Here is an 18,221-nt window from a genome sequence, read left to right as displayed (position 1 = left end):
GGTTTACTGGAAAATCTAAAATAGGAAATATACCCACAGGTTTCTAAAAGAGCTGAAAAGGTCCTTGACAGATACTGCTGGACACCCACATGTGCTCCCCAGACATCAGTGCTGAAGGATTGGAAAGAAGGAGTTCAGCTTTTAGAAGATAATCCATGGGTTACAGATTGAGATAAATTTATTTGAAATTCCTTTACGTGTAAGACTTCATTTCTGGAAATCCACTGAATTCCATCCTTGGCTTGTTTCTCAAAGCAACAGACAAACTATCCCCTGTGGTCACATTAGCAAGAATCCCTCAGCTACAGCATTATTCTAAATATTCACCTCTTCCAGCAGATCCAGTGTGAATTACACATAACAGAATGAATCCTTCCCGGCTGAGCCACATTTGCTGCTATCCAGCTCCTTCTCCTTAAATTCCTGCCAGGGTTTAACATTGTTCCATTCATTACCCATTTCTACACACCTCCAATTTAAAAGTGAAATTTCCTCTGCAGAATTCTTGTAGCATTCCCATTCTCTGATAAAATCCCTTCGCCCAGGATTTCTCTCCTGGGAAGCTGAAAAGCCTCAGAGAAAAGGAAAACAATCCTTATCTCATTTGCTTCTCCTGTGTTGTGCTCATGTGGAATGCGTTTGGAGATTGTTTACCCACAGGTGATTGTTCCATTGCATTCTGCTGTGAGTTGTTTGCACTCTTTGGCCAATCAGGACCAATCTGTGTCAGGACTCTGGAGAGAGTCACGAGTTTTCATTATTATCTTTTAGAATTCTGTAAATATCCTTTCTGTACTTTTAGTATAATTTAGTATTCTTTACTATATTAAAGTATCATAAAATAATAAATTAGCCTTCTGAGAACATGGAGTCAGATTTCCCCCCTTCATCGGGACATCTCCCAGCAAATACAATAAATTTACTCTGAAATTTCTAGTACAGCATGCTAAATATGAAAAGAATGACACATTTCTTGTGTCAACCCCTGGCTCATCAAGGTCAGTACAGTTTGACAGTATAAATAATAATATAATGTATAATATAATAATATAATGTATAATATAATATAAATTATATTATATACATGTATAATGTATATACATGTATATAATATAATTTATTATACGTGTATATATGTATAATAATAATGCATAAATATGTTATTTTTTTCTTTTTATAATTGTGTATCTGTGTACCTCTCACACTGAGACAGTGAGGGATAAACTCAGAACATCCCATTCCTGACCTATTTTCCTTACTCCTCTTTCATTGAAGTCATGGCAACTTAACCAACCCCAAGGGCTTAATCCTGTTAAATCACTTTTTGTGCTGCTCCACTCACCTCTGCTCTACAGTGTCTTTTCTCAATGTATCCAATGACTCCTTCAGGCATTTTTTTTTTGTAATTTTCCCTCTTCTCCTCTCTGAAGAAGTCATCCAGCAACAAAAATCTCCCTTATTGTTCACCTCGAGTGGTGTAAATTAGCTCAGCACACAGAACCAGATGTGAACTGAAAGCACCCAGAAGAAATCAAGTCAAGCTGATGCCTCTCAGAATTTGTGTGGAGCCTTTTAGAAAACCTGTACAGTTGTACCCAGCTTTTCACTATTAATTAAATGTTCATCAAATGAGAACTACTGAGCACAAAATATTGAGAGCTACTGCATGATCTTGTAAAACAGACCCTCACTGTGAGTTTTTGGCTACAAATTCACGTAACAAATGAATGGTGATAAGCTCTTATCTCTTCCTCACAGAACAGGCCAAAAGAAAACCATTACCTGACTGGCAAAAAAATGTTAAAAATTGAAAAAATTCCTCTGTCAACATATTTCTTATCTCACTGGCCTTAAACTCTAGTCACAAAAAAAAACCCTAAGATGTGAAAAAGAGCGGGGGGCACAAGGAATAAAAAAGAACTTACAGCTCAAAAGGGAAAAAATAAAGCTGTAAATGGACAGGAATTATTTTGGGAGGTCTCAATGCTTTGTCCACATTTGCAGCTCCTGGGTCTTCATAAAATATCACTGCTGTAGCACTTACAAATTACAGATTATTAATTAAATCCAGATTCATTCTACTGGATCAATTTTTCCTGTGTGAACTAAAACCTATGGACACCAGCTATGGAATAATTAAAGAAGAGATTTCTGTTGAAGGGATCTGGGGGGATTTCAGTGATTTTGGGGGATTTTAGTGAATTTCCTTGGTGCTCAGAGGACAGCAGTGCCCATAGTGATGCTTCAAGGCCTGCACTGATTGATGTCCTGGAGCCTTTCCAGGAATTCCAGGGCAATATTTAATGACCTTCCTCAGGAAATCCTCCTGACACAAAAAAGCAATTCTGCTGCCATATAAGAATATAGTGCAAAGCAGTGAAATAACTAATAATAATAATAATAATAATAATAATAATAATAATAATAATAATGATGTTGTTTTGTTTTGTTTCTTGCAGCCTGTGCTCATTATCATTTTTGCACATTAAAACCACTTCATTTAATTGGATTTAAAATCCCAAGCAACCACCCTTTTTGTTAACATCCTGAACCTACAAAGCCATATTTGGGAAATACTCTTAAAAAGTGTCTAAACATTTGATTTTTCTCATTATTATATTTTTGAAGAGCCAAAAGTAGACAGAGGCTTGATGAATTGCATGGAAATCTGTCCTTTACACAGTATCCATGCTGAGATAGCCAAAAACCTGTGTGAACAGGAATGTGATTCCTGTAAAATGATGTTTTCAGTTACTTGTGCATCTCTAAAATCCCTCTCAGCAAAGCCCTTCCCATTCCCAATTCCAAGGCAGGGAATAAATGTACTGGACACATTCCTGAACAGTTGGAAATAAAACTCTCTTCTTTACTTGGATATTTAAGGGATTACAGAGTTATGAAAAATATGCCTTGGGAGAGCTCCATGTGATTTGTTGGCACTTCCAGTCTTGCACATCTCTTTCCTGTGGTCAACCAGTAAAGAAAATAATTCCTGGAGTGGGCAACTTTGTCAAACATGGATGGGACTTTTCAGCTTGTCCTGTGGGGAGCTACTGGAGGGGACAAATTGATTTCAGACAGCAAATGGCACCAGAAGTATCCTACTGTCAGTTTTCCAAATTTAAAAGTTTAGATAAACAGTTCCTAATTTCAGTTCTAGATACTTCCTACTTTGAGTTTTCCAAATTTAAATGCTTGTGTAGACACTTCCTACTTTTACTTTTCTAGAATTAAAAGTTTGTACAGACACTTCCTACTTGCAGTTTTACAAATTTCAAAGTTTGTGTAGGTTCTTCCCAATTTCAGTCTTCCAGATTTAAAAGTTTGTGTAGACACTTCCTACTTTCAGTTTTCTAGAAGATTTTAAATTTTGTGTAGATACTTCCTACTTGCAGTTTTCCAAATTTCAACGTTTGTGCAGATACTTCCTAATTGCAGTCTTCCAGATTTAGAAGCTTATGTAGACACTTCTTACTTTCAGTTTTCCAAATTTAAATGCTTGTGTAGACACTTCCTATTGTCAGTTTTCTAGAAGATTTTAAATTTTATGTAGATACTTCCTACTTTCAGTTTTCCAAATTTTACGTTTGTGTAGACACCTCCTACTTTCAGTTTTCCAGAAGGTTTAAAAGTTTGTGTAGATATTTGTAGGAGGCTGTACATAATAAAGAAGAATGTACCTAATAAAGAAGTATCCTACTTTCAGTTTTCCAGATTTAGAAGTTTATCTAGACAGTTCCTAATTTCAGTTTTAGATACTTCCTACTTTCAGTTTTCTAGAATTAAAAGCTTGCGTAGACACTTCTACTTCCAGTTTTCTAGAAGATTTAAAAGGTTATGTAGATACTTCTTTCTTTCAGTTTTCCAAATTTTAAAAGTTTGTGCAGACACTTTCTACTTTCAGTTTTCTAGAAGATTTAAAAGTTTCTGTAGATATCTGTAGGAGGCTGTACATAATAACTCAGGATAAAGGGGATGAGCTGGTTTTATAATTGCAGAAAACCAGATATAGCTGAAGGGAGGCCTTTCAATGGAGAACTTTTAATAAAATTTTTTAAATTAAATTATTAAATTTTATTAAATTATTTGATTTTAATTTTTAAATTAAAAATTAAATGAATTTTTTTAATAATAAGCAAAAAATAATTTTAAAACTCCACACAAAAAAACCAGCAAACCAGCATGTTATGAGAAACCAATGAACCCCTGGCAAAGGCAGAAGAAAAATTATTACTTTTCCTGGTTATTTTGGCTCATGCTGCTCCTGGCTGGTTTGGCCAAGCCCATCATGGCACCACTGAGGTTTTACTATTTTAAACCTCTCACTTGATATTGATTTCCCCCCTTCAAGCAAAATTTGCTTTTCTCATGTAATTCTTTCCCTACAACAGCAAAATTGCATATATAGATGTAAAAGTCTAAACACACATTCCTATCTTAACCCCAGTAATGAAAAAGCCCTTGTTAGTTGCAAATAAAACAGATTTACCATTTTTCAGCAAAATTGGATATCTAAGCCAACAGCTTCTAAAGATCATAAATTTCAAGCACCTCACTCAGTTTCTGTGCATGTTTACCTATGATTAGTAGCAATAATAGCATCTTTAGAACTTTAACAATTGTGCAATTAAGGGATATTTTAAGTAGCTCACGTATGACCTTTACTACAAAAATTTAATTTCTGGTTTTGACACTACTGCAAGCCAAAACTTGACTGTGTATTAACACAGGAATCAACCAAATGCTACAAATTCCCAAAGCAGGAGAAAGTCAGGAGAATTTGCAAACATGGAGGTCATTTTTTTATCATCCACAGTGAAAGTGTTATATACAATACGAAACGTAAAAATTAAAAACCATGGAGGTTCATCACCCTGGCTTAGGGTTCAGCCTCCAATACAGAAAAAACTGTTGGACAGGAAATGCAAAAATCAAAAATCATGGAAGTTCATCACCCTGGCTTAGGGTTCAGCCCTCAATGCAGGAAAAAAATAGGCAGCATTTGGATAGGAAATGTAAAAATCAAAAACCATGGAAACTTTATCCACCTGGTTTAGGGTCCAGCCCTCAATACAAGAAAAATTGGCACCATTTGGACAGGAAATGTAAAAATCAAAAACCATGGAAGTTCATTCACCTGAGTTAGGGTTCAGCCCTCAATACAGGAAAAAATGGCAGAATTTGGACAGAAAATGTAAAAATCAAAGACCATGGAAGTTCATCACCTGACTCAAGGTTCAGCCCTCAATACAGGAAAAACTGTTGGACAGGAAATGTAAAAATCAAAAACCATGGAAGTTCATCTCAATACAGGAAGAATTGACAGCATTTTGATACCCATCCCATTTGCTTTTTCCAGCTGAAGTCAGGCGAAGTCAGGCAAAGTCAGCGGTCTTGAGGCAAACCCAGATGGAGAGCTCACGGGGCTCCAAAGAAAAAAGGATTTTCACACAGCCCCTCATGAGCTGGGCAGCAAGGGGAGGGTCTGGCACTGCTTAATGTCCTACCAGACACCCACAGAGGGGCTGGTTCTGTTTAATGCCCTACAAGACACCCACAGAGGGGCTGGTTCTGTTTAATGCCCTACAAGACACCCACAAAGGGGCTGGTTGTGTTTAATGCCCTACAAGACACCCACAAAGGGGCTGGTTCTGTTTAATATCCTACCAGACACCCACAAAAGGGCTGGCTTTGTTTGATGTCCTACCAGACACCCACAAAGGGGCTGATTCTATTTAATATCTTACAAGACACTCCCAAAGGGGCTGGTTGTGTTTCGTGCCCTACCAGACACCCACAAAGTTGCTGGCTTTGTTTGATATCATACCAGACACCCACAGAGGGGCTGGCTCTGTTTAATGCCCTTCAAGACACCCACAAAGGGGCTGGTTGTGTTTAATGCCCTACCAGACACCCACAAAGGGGCTAGTTCTATTTAATATCCTACCAGACACACACAAAGGGGCTGGTTTGGGGTCCCCTGGACCCTGAGCAGGCTCAGCTTACCCCTGACTCCTCAGTGTGCTGGGGATTAACCACAATGTGACTCCTGCACTCGTTTGCAGCCTGAATGAAACAGGAAAAAACCTCTTTTTTGACTTTGCAAGGAAAGGGTTTGTGCCTTTTCCTTTTTTTTTGCTGAGAACAGCCCCTTTTCTTTTAGGCCAGACAAAACCAATGGTTTTTTTTCTCACTAGGCTTTACTTGGAAAGGCTGGGGATGTGTCACCCCCTCCAGAGAGTGACAGAGCTCCTTGAACAGAGCACCAAGTTGTTGCTACACAGCCAATAAAAACCCATTGAGGTGGAATCAGCCACAAAACCGTGGCCCCTCTGTCTGTCCAGCTCCTTCCCAGGCTCTGGAAAGCTCCAATTCCTGCCCTGGGGACAGACTGGAGCAGCAGCCAAAAGGGCACAGGGGCAAGGCTGCGGGCCCCACACCTGCCAGGGCAATTTCCTCTCCTAGGAGAGCAAAAAAAGGATGGAGCAGAGCATCTCCCCTCTGCTTGTAAATAAACCCTCACGCACAGCTACGGTGGTTTTTAATATCCTGCTTTAATTTATCAGTAATTAGCAGCTAGCAGTATTAACTGTTCTAATTCTGAACATCAAAAATTCTATGTGCCACGCCTTGAAAGTGCAATTATTACATTTTCTTAGAAAATCCTTAAACAAGCTGTACAATTGGGATGAGGGCAAGGCCATAGATGGGAGAAAACAGGTCAAGTCTCTGAATGCTGGCACAAGCATGAAGGGAAAAGTGGAAATTCGGGCTCTTGTCTGTCCTTTGGAGCACAGCAGCAGTGGGTTTGAAGAATAAAAAGTGAATTTTTATCAGTTTAGCTGCTTTCCTGTACACACAGAATTTGGAACTTCTCAAGGCTGCAGCTTGCAAGGACTTCTGGAGTAAGAAATCCTTTAATCCCCTAATTTTGATCAGTTGTCAGTGGTGTCTGCTCACTCAAATGAAGCCTTAAAACACTGACAGAAATAGATATTTCTAAATAGAAAAAAAAAGAAAAAAAGAAAAGAGTGTCCAAACTGCCAAGTTTTGCTGCACCTCCAGCAGGATCAACCCATTTCCACTGTGCAGCTACAGAGAAGTGGTTATCAATTACATTCTTACAAAAATATTTAAAGTTTTGAAGTTTAATGAGGCTCTTTGGAGTGTACCAGGAGGAAAACAGCACCTAGGGCCTGCTGCAGGATTTTTCTCTGAATCTTTTTTTGGTTGGTTTGTTTTAACAAAGATTTTTAGAATTTTTAAAATTTAAAAATTTAAAAAGTTTAAAATTTAAAAAGATTTTAAAATTAGACTTTCACCCTCTGTGAGAGGCAGTTATCAAGGCAGGGAGAGAAGATGGATTATCAGGAGCCAGAGTGTTCCTGCTAAGGGAGCAGCATCCCCTGGGCACACCTGGGGATGGGAAATGGAAAACCCTCATGGCACTGCCAGGTATCCTCTGCCACCTCTGCCTGATTCCAGCCACAGCTTTAGGACTTGCCAAGGCTGCAGAAGCAGCAAAATCCACAAATATTTCAGCAGAGAGGCTGGAGTTTGGGTTTGCGTTCCTGAAACCAGCTGAGGACTTGGATTTACTTCCAGTCATGAGTAAATAAGGGCAGAGCCTTACAGCCCAGCAGCACCAGGTAAAAGGGGAAAAATTCCTTTCCAAAGCCAGAAATAAAGATGGTTTGGGTCTGGTGTATTCATTTATACACTTAAAACCAACTTGTCCCTCTGCTGGCACTCAGAGAATGTAAATCCTGTGTGAAACAACAACTTGAGCCTGCCCAGCACGAGGAGCTCTCAGACTGGGAGCACCGGGATTGGGAGCAGCACAGAGCACTGCAAAGCCACTGGGGAATTGCTGAGTCTCTCCTTGTGAGGCTGGGTTTAGTTAAAACCATCTGAAGAGAGAGTGTGATTATGTAAAAAGCTGTGGGATATGGCTGTGAAAGGGGAGCTGCAGCACCAGCCTGACACTTCACAGATGCAGGGCTGAGTTTCACATGTAAACAAGCTCACTCACAAAAAGCAACCAGGATCTCTGGGCACAACAATTACCACTCTAATCCACAGATTAAATCAATAGACACAAAAAAAAACAAAACAAAACAAAACAGGAAAAAAAAAAACCCACAAAAAATATCCCACAAACCCCCATTTTTTCCCCCCCACAGCCAACCCTTCACACAATAAATTGGCTTTAGTGGCCACAACTCAGAGGAATTTCAATGGCAGCCTTGGCATTGCAGGGAGCACAAAGTGTGATGGTTCTGAATGGTTCTTCTGGAGCCTCCCCCTTCCCTACTCCAGCAAATCTCCTTTTTACTATTTGTTTCAACAGGCTTACAATGAGTTTATGGCTCCTGGCAGCAGAATTTACAAAATCATAAAGCAGCATCACGAGAACACCACCGCAAGCTGAGGGAAATAACATTGCTGATAACACTTATCTCCACACAAAGTATCTCTTCTTGTACTATTCACTGGTCTGTGATCTGCTCTTTATACAGCAAGACCCTGCTCTGCTTTTATGTTTGATATTTAAGACATAAGTTAATTGAATCTTAATTCCAATTAGTTATTTCACAGCAAAATCAATCCTGATTTTTAATAAAGCTCATTCTTCCACTTTTTTAGAAGAAGTTTTTTTGGAAGTTTTTCATGGTTTTTTTTTTTCAATTTTGAAGCCATGCAACACCATAACTACTCTAAATTTCAAACAAGGCAAGCACTTTCCTTAGCAGGAAGAGAGTACATTTATTTCCTGTGTGCAAAACTATGCAACTCCAGTTTTACTTGGACAGAGAAAGTAGAAAAGTTGAATATCTTAACTTATTTTGGCCAGCAAACTGTTGGTGTTACAAAAAGTTTGTCTGTGACACAATAAAGAAAGACGTTCCAAATAAATAACAGATTATTTAATTTACCTTTTTGTGCGTGTGTGTGTTTGTGATTTAAAAAGGTTTGGAATGTGTATTTTCAACTTTTTATTGACAAGACCATAAAACCAGCTACAGAACAGGGTAAATCTGATTGTCCCTTCTAGTTTCATAATTTATTCCTGATTTAGCCAATACCAGGTAGGGAAATATGCCCCAGAACTGAAGGGTTTAATATCCACTGCAACCTGATTGCAAATGGAGCTGGAGAATCTTGTTTAGCTTCATTTTCAGAGATCTCTGATCCTTAAAATGGATTTGTGTGTGCTTCAAAATAACACTGACCCAGGAATTGAGGCACTCCAGAGATGAGCACTAACACAAAACCCACAAAACCACAGAAATATGAGTGTAAAACCATAGATATATGAGAGTGTAAAATCATAAGAATATGAGAGTACAAAGCTCACTCCGTGCCCTCCATAGAATTGAACTAAACATTTCCTACTTTGGATAACTGGAGCTACCATCAGTGGCAGAGTTAGGAATATTGTTGAAAAATCATTTAAATGCAGAGGATAAATTGGCTAATACCTGAGAAAATATATTGTTCATTTATTCCACTGATGTTAAGTCTTAATTCTCATTATCCCAAAGAACCATAGGAGATTTTTTGCTAAAATAAAATAAAGTTGTAGCATTAAATGATGCCACCTGAGAAACTCTTGTTTATTCTGAAATATTATCTGTGGGTAGTTATATCTTGATTTAAGATGTTAGATGTTCAGATTATTGAAAATTTTTAACAGAAAATAAAATTTCACTTTTACCCAGAGAGTGCACATGTCTCTCATGTTATTCAGGTTTATTTATTTTGGAGGGGAGGTATTTTATTTTTAAAAAAAACAGTATTATTTGCTGAAATAACTCATGAAATCTAAGTTTACTGATGTAGCAAGAAAAAGACATTCAGGCAGACAATAGCAAGTCCTAAGATTGAAGGAAATTATGTCAATGTAGAGTTTTCCCTTCAAGAAGTTTTAATTCCTGGTTCCTTTAAGTGTAGCTGTTGCTGTCCTGAACAAAAAACAGCCTCAGAATAAAATCAATGGGTCCTCAAGAAATTGTAGTAACCCAGAATTGTGTAACTGGCTTTGAATTGTGAAATCACTCAGAATTCAAAGTAACACTGCATTTCTCTGATTGGCTTAGCACACACTACACCCAGCAAGGAACAAATGGGAGACTGCACTGCACTGATTAAATATTTATAGTCAGAAAAAATATGTCACCACAAAAGCAGCTCATCTTGTGCAAACATCTGATTTCCTTCCCTTAGTCTAGCAAGAAATCAGAGTCAGGGGGAGAGGAGATAGTTAAACTCTGCTGTTATTCTAGCTGAATAACTAACACTTACACAGTCCTTTAAAAAATAATGAGATCCAGAAGCCAGAGTATTAGTTAGCTGAAACAAGGATAAGGATGTAGCTCTCCAGTTCCTAAGGGAAGAAACATTTAGGGGAAAAAAAAAAAAAAGAAAAAAAAAAATGAAGAAAAAGGAATATTGTAAATCATCTTCTTTCTTTCACCTTTGCCTCCTCATTAGTATGGGCTGGAGGCTCTTTCCTCCAGCAGCAGGAGCCAAGCTCCCGAGCAAGTGGCACACTCTGTTCTGTGTCCTTTCAGGATATGGAATTCCTTTCCTTGTGTCCTCTTAAAAAAGAGTTAAAAACTCTCATTCTGACCATGGCAGGATAAGAAAATTTTCAGCTGAACTCACTCCCTAAGTGCTACAGGTTTACGAGGTGTAAATGGTCAAATCATTGCAAGGTAATGAGGAGTCTGATCAAATATACAGGCAGTGAATAGTCTGATCAAATATAAAAGTAGTGAATAATCTGATCAAATATAAAGGTTTTTGTGCACTTACTCCCAGAATTCCATCACTGGAGAAGTGGCATTTTGTAAAGAGACTTGACTGCAGTTGCTCATGTTGAGTTTTTGAAATTCCACACAGTTTTCTAGAAAAGAACCACAAAAGCAAGGAGTTTGCTATGTTGACATGCAAGTACAGTTATTGTTCATGTCCCACTTTGTGCACCTTGGAAAGCCCCCACATTTTCTGGGTGGGTTAAAGGGTTTTTAGGGGCACTAAGGGCCACATCTGTTAATTCTGCAACACCAGGTTATGACAAGTCAGAGAAACATCCATCAGGACTCTGTTACAACACTTCCCAGAGGCACAGGGCCAAAAAATCACCTCAGGCAGAAGAAAGAAACATTGAGGCAATGGATTGGGAGTTAAAATTACAACGTGCTTCAACTCCAGCTGCTGGTTCAATGGTTTATGGCTACCAAGGGAACATGGCCAGCCCTAAGCTGCCACTTTTTCCTGGTAAGGAAAGTGGGTATTTCCTCTGGCTTATCACTATTATCATCATTGTTATTATTATTGTTATTGTCTCTAACACAAAGGCCAAAGCAGCTCAGCCCTGTGGAGCATTCGAGCACGGACAACACTGGCCAAGCTCCTTGGCAGGGCTGCCAAAATTGATACCAAAGCCTTCCACATCCACTAGGCCCAAAATTACCTCCCTAAGATTTCAGAAATTAAGGTTTCAGGGAGATTTAGGTGTGCTCAAAGAACACCAAAAATGGCCAATTAGGGCAAACTATGAAAGACAACATGCTGGGTGCTTGATTTGAAATTGGATTGTACATAAGGGATAAATGCAAAATTTCAGGAACAAGGACAGTGGGATGAGATCCTCCCCATGGATATTTGGGATCTAGAGACTCAATAAGCAGAGAATGACAGATATTTATATAAACGAGAAGACAGATGCAGAGCCCTGCCCTGCAAACCCTCCTGAATACCTCATCCTGCATGCAGGAGGCTCCTTTACATGCAGCAAGGATTATTTACGAGACTACATTTCCAGAAGTAGCTCGATGAACATTATCCCTCAACATCTGGCATTTAAAAGAGCAATTCCAAAGATCCACATTTAACATTTTTCCCTCTCCATTCAAACTCCTCCTGACTTCATTAGAGTGAAAGAGCAAGATTGCAACCTGTCATCAGGTCATTCTCTGCTGCAGAATTCACTCAGTGTGCTCAGGGAGAATAGATATGATTGCAAATGAGAGTCTTGGGATTTAGCCAGAAGATCTTACAGAATTAACAAATCCATAGTCTTTTTCTGCTGACATTCTATTCTAGAGGAGTAAATGCTTTACAATGACCTAAACCAAAAAGGTCCAAGGCAATTTAATTCCAGGTTTCCTATTTTTTTTGCTGTAGTGGGATGAGATTGGCCCATTTGCACAGATTTTGCTACATCAATAGCTTTGTTCAGGACATTTCAATATAGTAATCAATCTTTTGGGAGGATTTTACAGTGGTAATCTCTGCTGAGGTCATACCTGTATTCCATTCGTGGCCACAGGAAGCCCAGGGAAGCTCTGTAGTAAAGCAGTTGAACAAATAGAAGATAGCCCATGCTAAAATGATGATGTAATATACATTTAGGTGTGCCTCTATAACTTGGGTAGCATAGCCAATGCCTGGAGGAGCAAAATGAAAAGTGAGATACAAAAGAAAACCTCTGCTTTTCAGGCTGTATTTAATTTAAAAACAAAAGCTTACTCTTAAGCATATCTTAACTTCAATTTTGCTACAATTAATTTCATTTTACTTCAAATGGAATGCTTTCTTTTGCAGAACACAGAATTGTTACCTTCAAAGAGAGGGCAAACTTTCCTCCAGCATGTGATGCCTCCTTCACTTGTGAACTGTCCCAAGGCCGTCTCCAAGAAAAATACTGGGATTCCACAGCAGATAAAAAACACCACGTAGGGGATGAGGAAAGCACCTGGGGGTGAACATTGAGGGGATGTTGGTTAGAATGAGCAGGGCTCCACAGGAGCACAGAGAGGATTTTTCCATTAAAGGAAGGATCTTAAACTGGGAGCCATCAGTGCAGTGTAGGAAGGGTTCACTCCTGCCCCAAATATCCAAAGTTTACCTGTAAACCAGGGTTTTGGACTAAAACAGAGCAGATCAAAGTTCCTCAGCCTAAAGTCAGTCTCTCAAACACAGAAAAGATCCCAGCTATGCTCAGCTCAAAGTTCTGCTCTGCCCAGCACCACCCTCCTTGCTTTTCTCAGGGGTGAGGAAGTGTTACAGGTATTAAATCTGAGAAATCCTTTCCATGTTATTTATATTATAAGGATTGCAGAAAGAGAATGAGGAAAAAAACTTCAGAACTACTCGCAAGGACAAGAAAGCAGGACCTGGCCTTATCAGCCAGAAATATTGATGTGAAATTCTATGAAAATAATAAAGCATCCACGCTTTGGTTGGGTGCTGACAGTAAACTCCAGCACAGGTGGTGAACCACAGCAAACCCAACCACAGCACACCCACACCCTGCAACAGCTGCTGGGCTTCAGTCACCTGATGAGAAAATTGAGACAACTATATCCACCTGCTCTGTTTCCCTCATCTCATCACCAGGAATTCCTTCTCTCAGCCAGGAAATTTCCCTAGGGATGAATCCCAGGTGCCTCTCAAGAAATCTATAGGGATTCCACAAAACATGGAATATTTCCCTGGATAATGTAGTGGCCAGTATCATCACACACACTCTCACAGCAAGTTTAACAATGCAACTTGTGGAAGTCCAAAATACCAGCTTGTTTTTCCAACAAGAAAACATCAGGATGCCCAGCTTGCAAAGAGATAATGTTCCACAAAATACCTCATTCTAAACACACAAGAAATTAATTTTCCTCAAAACCTGAACATCCACAGCCCAAACTTCCAGTTGATTATTCCTACACTCCCTGTTATGACTTGGAGTAAGTGCCAGAGAGGTCACACTTCACAAGTTCCAAACTGCAGCCTCTAAATTTTTTCTGTAAAAAGCAATTTATTTCACAACTAGCTCAGGTATTTACCACTGTCTTCCCCCAGCACACACCAAGGAGTTGGATGCATCAGATTTAGGCACTAAAAACAAACTCTGGTCTAATTCCAGCAGGGGGTTACACAAGCTCACAGACTGAGCCTCCATTGACTAAAACTGGTCAATGGCAAATGTCCCATGGTGCCAGGACACGAGCAATTAAATCACACCCACTTATTCTATTCTTAAAGAGTACAGTGGTGATTAAATATGATATTTAAGTAATTACTTTTTCATCAAATCACCCAAAACAATGATGGAAATTCTTTCTACCTCATGTTACAGCCTTTAAAATGACAGCAAGCCAGCACACATCTACAAATGGGCACCTAAAGCTGCAGGAACCAAAAAACTACACAGCAAATATATATTCCTGTCATTTCCTCTGCCAAAAGTTCTCTGGGAACACTTTGACCATCAACAAAAAAGGCTTGTGTATATGATGTGCAGCATGTTAACGTTCAGGATCTGGTAGCAGCACTCTCTAAAGAGCTGAACTCTTGTTGCCTAAGTTTGGCCAAAATACAGAGACATAAAGAAAGGAACTTCCAACAATAAACACAATTTGCACAGGAGGGTTTGTCTTGTAGGAACAGCACACAAAATGGGCTAAAAACCATGCCTGAGTTCAGATAAGGAGGGACAAGGAATAGAAATTTGGCACAGCAAACCAACCCATCAAGGAGCAGATCAGTGCTTATCAGCCCTGAACATCCTATTTTTCTTCCAGCCTCTGTGTTTACACTGCCACTGACTCAGGCCTTAAGTGGGAAGAATGTTGAACCCAGTCCACAGAATTCTAAACTGAGTTTGTAATTTACTTTCCTTTCTTCCCTGCTGCCCAAGCTGATGTGCTTATTCTCATCTGTCATTTATCTTATACAGTTTACAGTTGGCTATAGCCAATACGTGCCACATGTTATACTCTGGAGAAGTTGAGTCTGCTCTTTCCTCTCTCAAATAACATTCATATGTTGTATTTATCAGGGCTTGCTTTCTTTCAGCAATCTGTAGTTTTACATCTTTCCCTACCTTGCTGTAGGAATTGGGGAAGTACTGAGGGAAAAAGAAAAAGAACATTGAAGTATAAAAAAAAAAAATCATTCAACAAACAAAATTAATTTAGTCCTTGTGGCATTATTAGAAAAAAAAAATTCATCCTCTCCAAAGCACACTGCTGTGACAAATGAAGTGCTGCCTTCTTTTCTGTGTCAGACAAACTTAGTTAAGTATGCCTGGGTGTGTATTCACATGCAGAAGACAGAGTGTACTACTATAACTGAATGCTGGCTTCTCCTGCATGAAAAATGCTCCTGAAAAAAAGATGTCAATTTACTAACGTAACAGCAACTTGTAAAAATAAACCACACAGTGTTTGGAGAGAGGGAAAGGGAAACACAACGATTTTTCTCAGTTGTCAGATGTTAATGCTTCCCTGTCTGCACATGCACTGAAACCCTGAACACGTCTCTGTTACTAGTGCAATAAATCACAGCAAGGCACTCTTAACTGTTTAATTCCCATCAAAATCCACATGTGATGCCATCTTACCTCCTCCATTCTTGTAGCAAAGGTATGGGAATCTCCAGACGTTTCCCAGCCCAATAATCTCCCCTGCCACAGAAAGCACAAATTCAACCTTGTTGTTCCAGTGCCCTCTTTCATGAACTTTCTTATCATTGCTGTGGACGAGGTTGGTACTCGAGGCTTCTGGGTCCAAAGCATCTTCTGGCTTGCCATTAATTATAGGAATAGTCTTTTCAGCTGTCATGACTTTTCAGCCTGGTGGAGAACAAAAGAAGAACACACAGGTGTGTTAGGACATTTGCTGGCACTGATCTTCAACCAATGAAATCCCCAAGGGTGGCACTGGCTTCTTGTTACCTCTGGAAATCTGCGGGTGAAAATGAGGGAGGCAACCCCACAAGGCTGGAAAAGTTGTAAAGCAGGGGAAAAGGAGAAGAAAGGGGTGGGGGGAAGAGAGAAATTCTGTGCAAGGGAAGGAGTAATTCCAAGTGGTGACAGCTAACTTGCTAGTGGACAGGGAAACCTTTCAAAAATCCCTCCCCAGGCAAGGATCCCATCCTTGCTGACCTACCAGAGGCCGGGGATGCGCCGCACCTCCCGGGCTCACACCTGAGGGCCGGGATGGCTGTGGCCTGTCGGCGGGAGCTGCGGGATTACTCACCCAGGGCTGTGCCCGTGCCTGCCTGCGCGCCGGGGACGGGGCCGGGCTGTGCTAGCGCTGCCTGCGGGCGATGCTGCGGCTCCGGCAGCGCGGGCAGGGCACAGCCAGGAGGGGAGGAGGCGTTCGGGATCCCCGCGAGCCGGGAAGCCTCGTCCTGCCCTGCCGCTGCTGGCGGCCCGGCGTGGGTTGCAGGATGCTCCCCGCGCTCTGGATGGAGCCGCAATTTGCAAATGCTCAGCCCTCCCCGGAGCGATGGTTTAACACCCGCCTCCCCCCTCCGCCCACCTCAGGCTGTCCCGCCAGCTCCCCCCTCCTTCTCTTCCTTCTCCTCCTCCTTCTCCTCCACCCAGCATCACCACCGAGCATCACCAGCGAGCAGAGAGCAGAGCATCCCCGGCTGCGCTCCCCGCCCGCCGCCAGGGCCGAGCCCGCCAGGTTGGGAGCCGCATCCCCATCCCCGGCAGTCCCATTCCCGCTGCACGCCCCTCGGCAGGGATGGGACCGCGGGTAGGGCAGGGCCGAGCCCGCCAGGCTGGGAGCCGCGTTCCGCATCCCCATCCCCGGCAGTCCCGTTCCCGCTGTGCAGTCCTCGGCAGGGATGGTACCTGCGGGCCCGCCAGGTTGGCAGCCGCGTGCTGCATCCCCATCCCCGGCAGTCCCAGCCCTGCTGCACATCCCTCGGCAGGGATGGGATGGCGGACAGGGCAGGGCCGAGCCCGTCAGGCTGGCACCCACATCCCCATCCCCGGCGGGTCCTGGCCCCGCTGTGCATCCCTCGGGCGGGGATGGTACCTGCGGGCCCGGCAGGTTGGCAGCCGCGTTCTGCATCCCCATCCCCGGTGGCCGGCCCCGCTGGGCATCCCTCCGGCCGGGATGGGACCGTGGGCAGGGCCGAGCCCCGCAGGTTGGCAGCCACATCCCCATCCCCAGCAGTCCCATCCCTGCTCCGCAGCCCTGGGCACGGATGGTACCGCGGGCCCGGCAGGTTGGCAGCCGTGTTCCCATCCCCATCCCCGGTGGGTCCCGGCCCGACTGTGCAGCCCTCGGGCAGGGATGGGACCGCGGGCAGGGCCAGCCCCGCAGGTTGGCATCCCCAGCGGTCCCAGCCCTGCTCCGTAGCCTCGGGCAGGGATGGAGTTGCGGGCAGGGATGGAGCCGCGGGCAGGGATGGAGCCGCGGGCAGGACTGAGCCCGGCAGGTTGGCAGCCACATACATCCCCATCCCCGGCAGTCCCATCCCTGCTCCGCAGCCCTCGACAGGGCTGGTACCCACAGGCAGGGCCGAGCCCCCCAGGTTGGCAGCCACATCCATCCCCGGCAGTCCCATCCCTGCTCTGCATCCCCTCGGGCAGGGATGGTACCGCGGGCCCGGCAGGCTGGCAGCCGTATTCCCATCCCATCCCTGGCAGTCCCATCCCTGCTCCGCAGCCTCTGGCAGTACCAGCCCGCAGGCTGGCAGCCGTGTTCCCATCCCCATACCTGGCAGTCCCATCCCTTCTCCACATCCCCCAGGGCAGGGATGTCGCCACGGGCCCGGCAGGCTGGCAGCCCCATTCCCGGTGCCATCCCTGCTCCACATCCCTCGGGCGGGGCTGGTACCCTCGAGCCCCGCAGGCTGGCAGCCGTGTTCCCTGTGCCATCCTTGCCCCGCATCCCTCAGGCAGGGATGGCACCACAGACAGACCCAGCCCCGCACCTGCCTCGCTCAGGGGCTGGCACAGTCCCCACAAGTTAAAAAAGGAGCCCGGCGGGAACAGATGATACAAACTTCAGCTGGAAAGGGCGGCGGGGAGAGCCGGGGGACAGACGGGATGAAAAAATAAACGGAGGGGGAACATTTGGGAAGTGTGGAAACAATGTGGGCGCTTTCGAGTTGCAGCAGGGAAATGCAGAAGCAAGCAGCCCATGTGGGCATTGCTGGCTGGGGCTTGGCTTAAAATCCAAGCTGTAAAAGAGGCGAGAAGAGGGAAAAAAGTATTACAAATGGTTTTGTTTCAGGTTGAATCAAATATTTCAAATAGAGATTTTTTTTTTTCCACCTAACCCTCTCCTTATTAAAATTTTTTGTAGGTCAGTCATTTTCACCCTAAGTTTCCAAAGCCAAATTAAATACCTCTTCTTTCTTCATCTCTGCAGCTTCTCCTTGGCAAATGGCAGCCAGGTTCTCAAGCCAGG

General features: G+C 42.8%; 1 protein-coding gene across 1 annotated transcript in view; it reads right to left on the bottom strand.

Moving 5' to 3' along the window:
- The window catches only part of SLC6A11 (solute carrier family 6 member 11), a 105,270-nt gene extending 89,002 nt beyond the window's left edge, over positions 1 to 16,268 (bottom strand). Inside the window, exons 1-5 of the mRNA XM_054281045.1 lie at positions 16,047 to 16,268; positions 15,410 to 15,640; positions 12,629 to 12,763; positions 12,315 to 12,455; positions 10,819 to 10,909 (exon numbers count right to left, since the gene is read on the bottom strand). Coding sequence (XP_054137020.1) covers positions 10,819 to 10,909; positions 12,315 to 12,455; positions 12,629 to 12,763; positions 15,410 to 15,629 — 587 coding nt within the window. The 5' untranslated portion in view covers positions 15,630 to 15,640; positions 16,047 to 16,268. The remainder of the gene's footprint in view (positions 1 to 10,818; positions 10,910 to 12,314; positions 12,456 to 12,628; positions 12,764 to 15,409; positions 15,641 to 16,046) is intronic.
- Between the last annotated feature and the right edge of the window lie 1,953 nt (positions 16,269 to 18,221).

Source organism: Melozone crissalis, unplaced genomic scaffold (assembly GCF_028551555.1).
Source record: "Melozone crissalis strain CALT ecotype California unplaced genomic scaffold, PUWL_Pcris_2 ptg000029l_1, whole genome shotgun sequence".
In the NCBI taxonomy this organism is placed as follows: Eukaryota; Metazoa; Chordata; class Aves; order Passeriformes; family Passerellidae; genus Melozone; species Melozone crissalis.
Note: the sequence above shows the minus strand (reverse complement) of the source record. Positions and strands in the feature narration are given on the sequence as shown.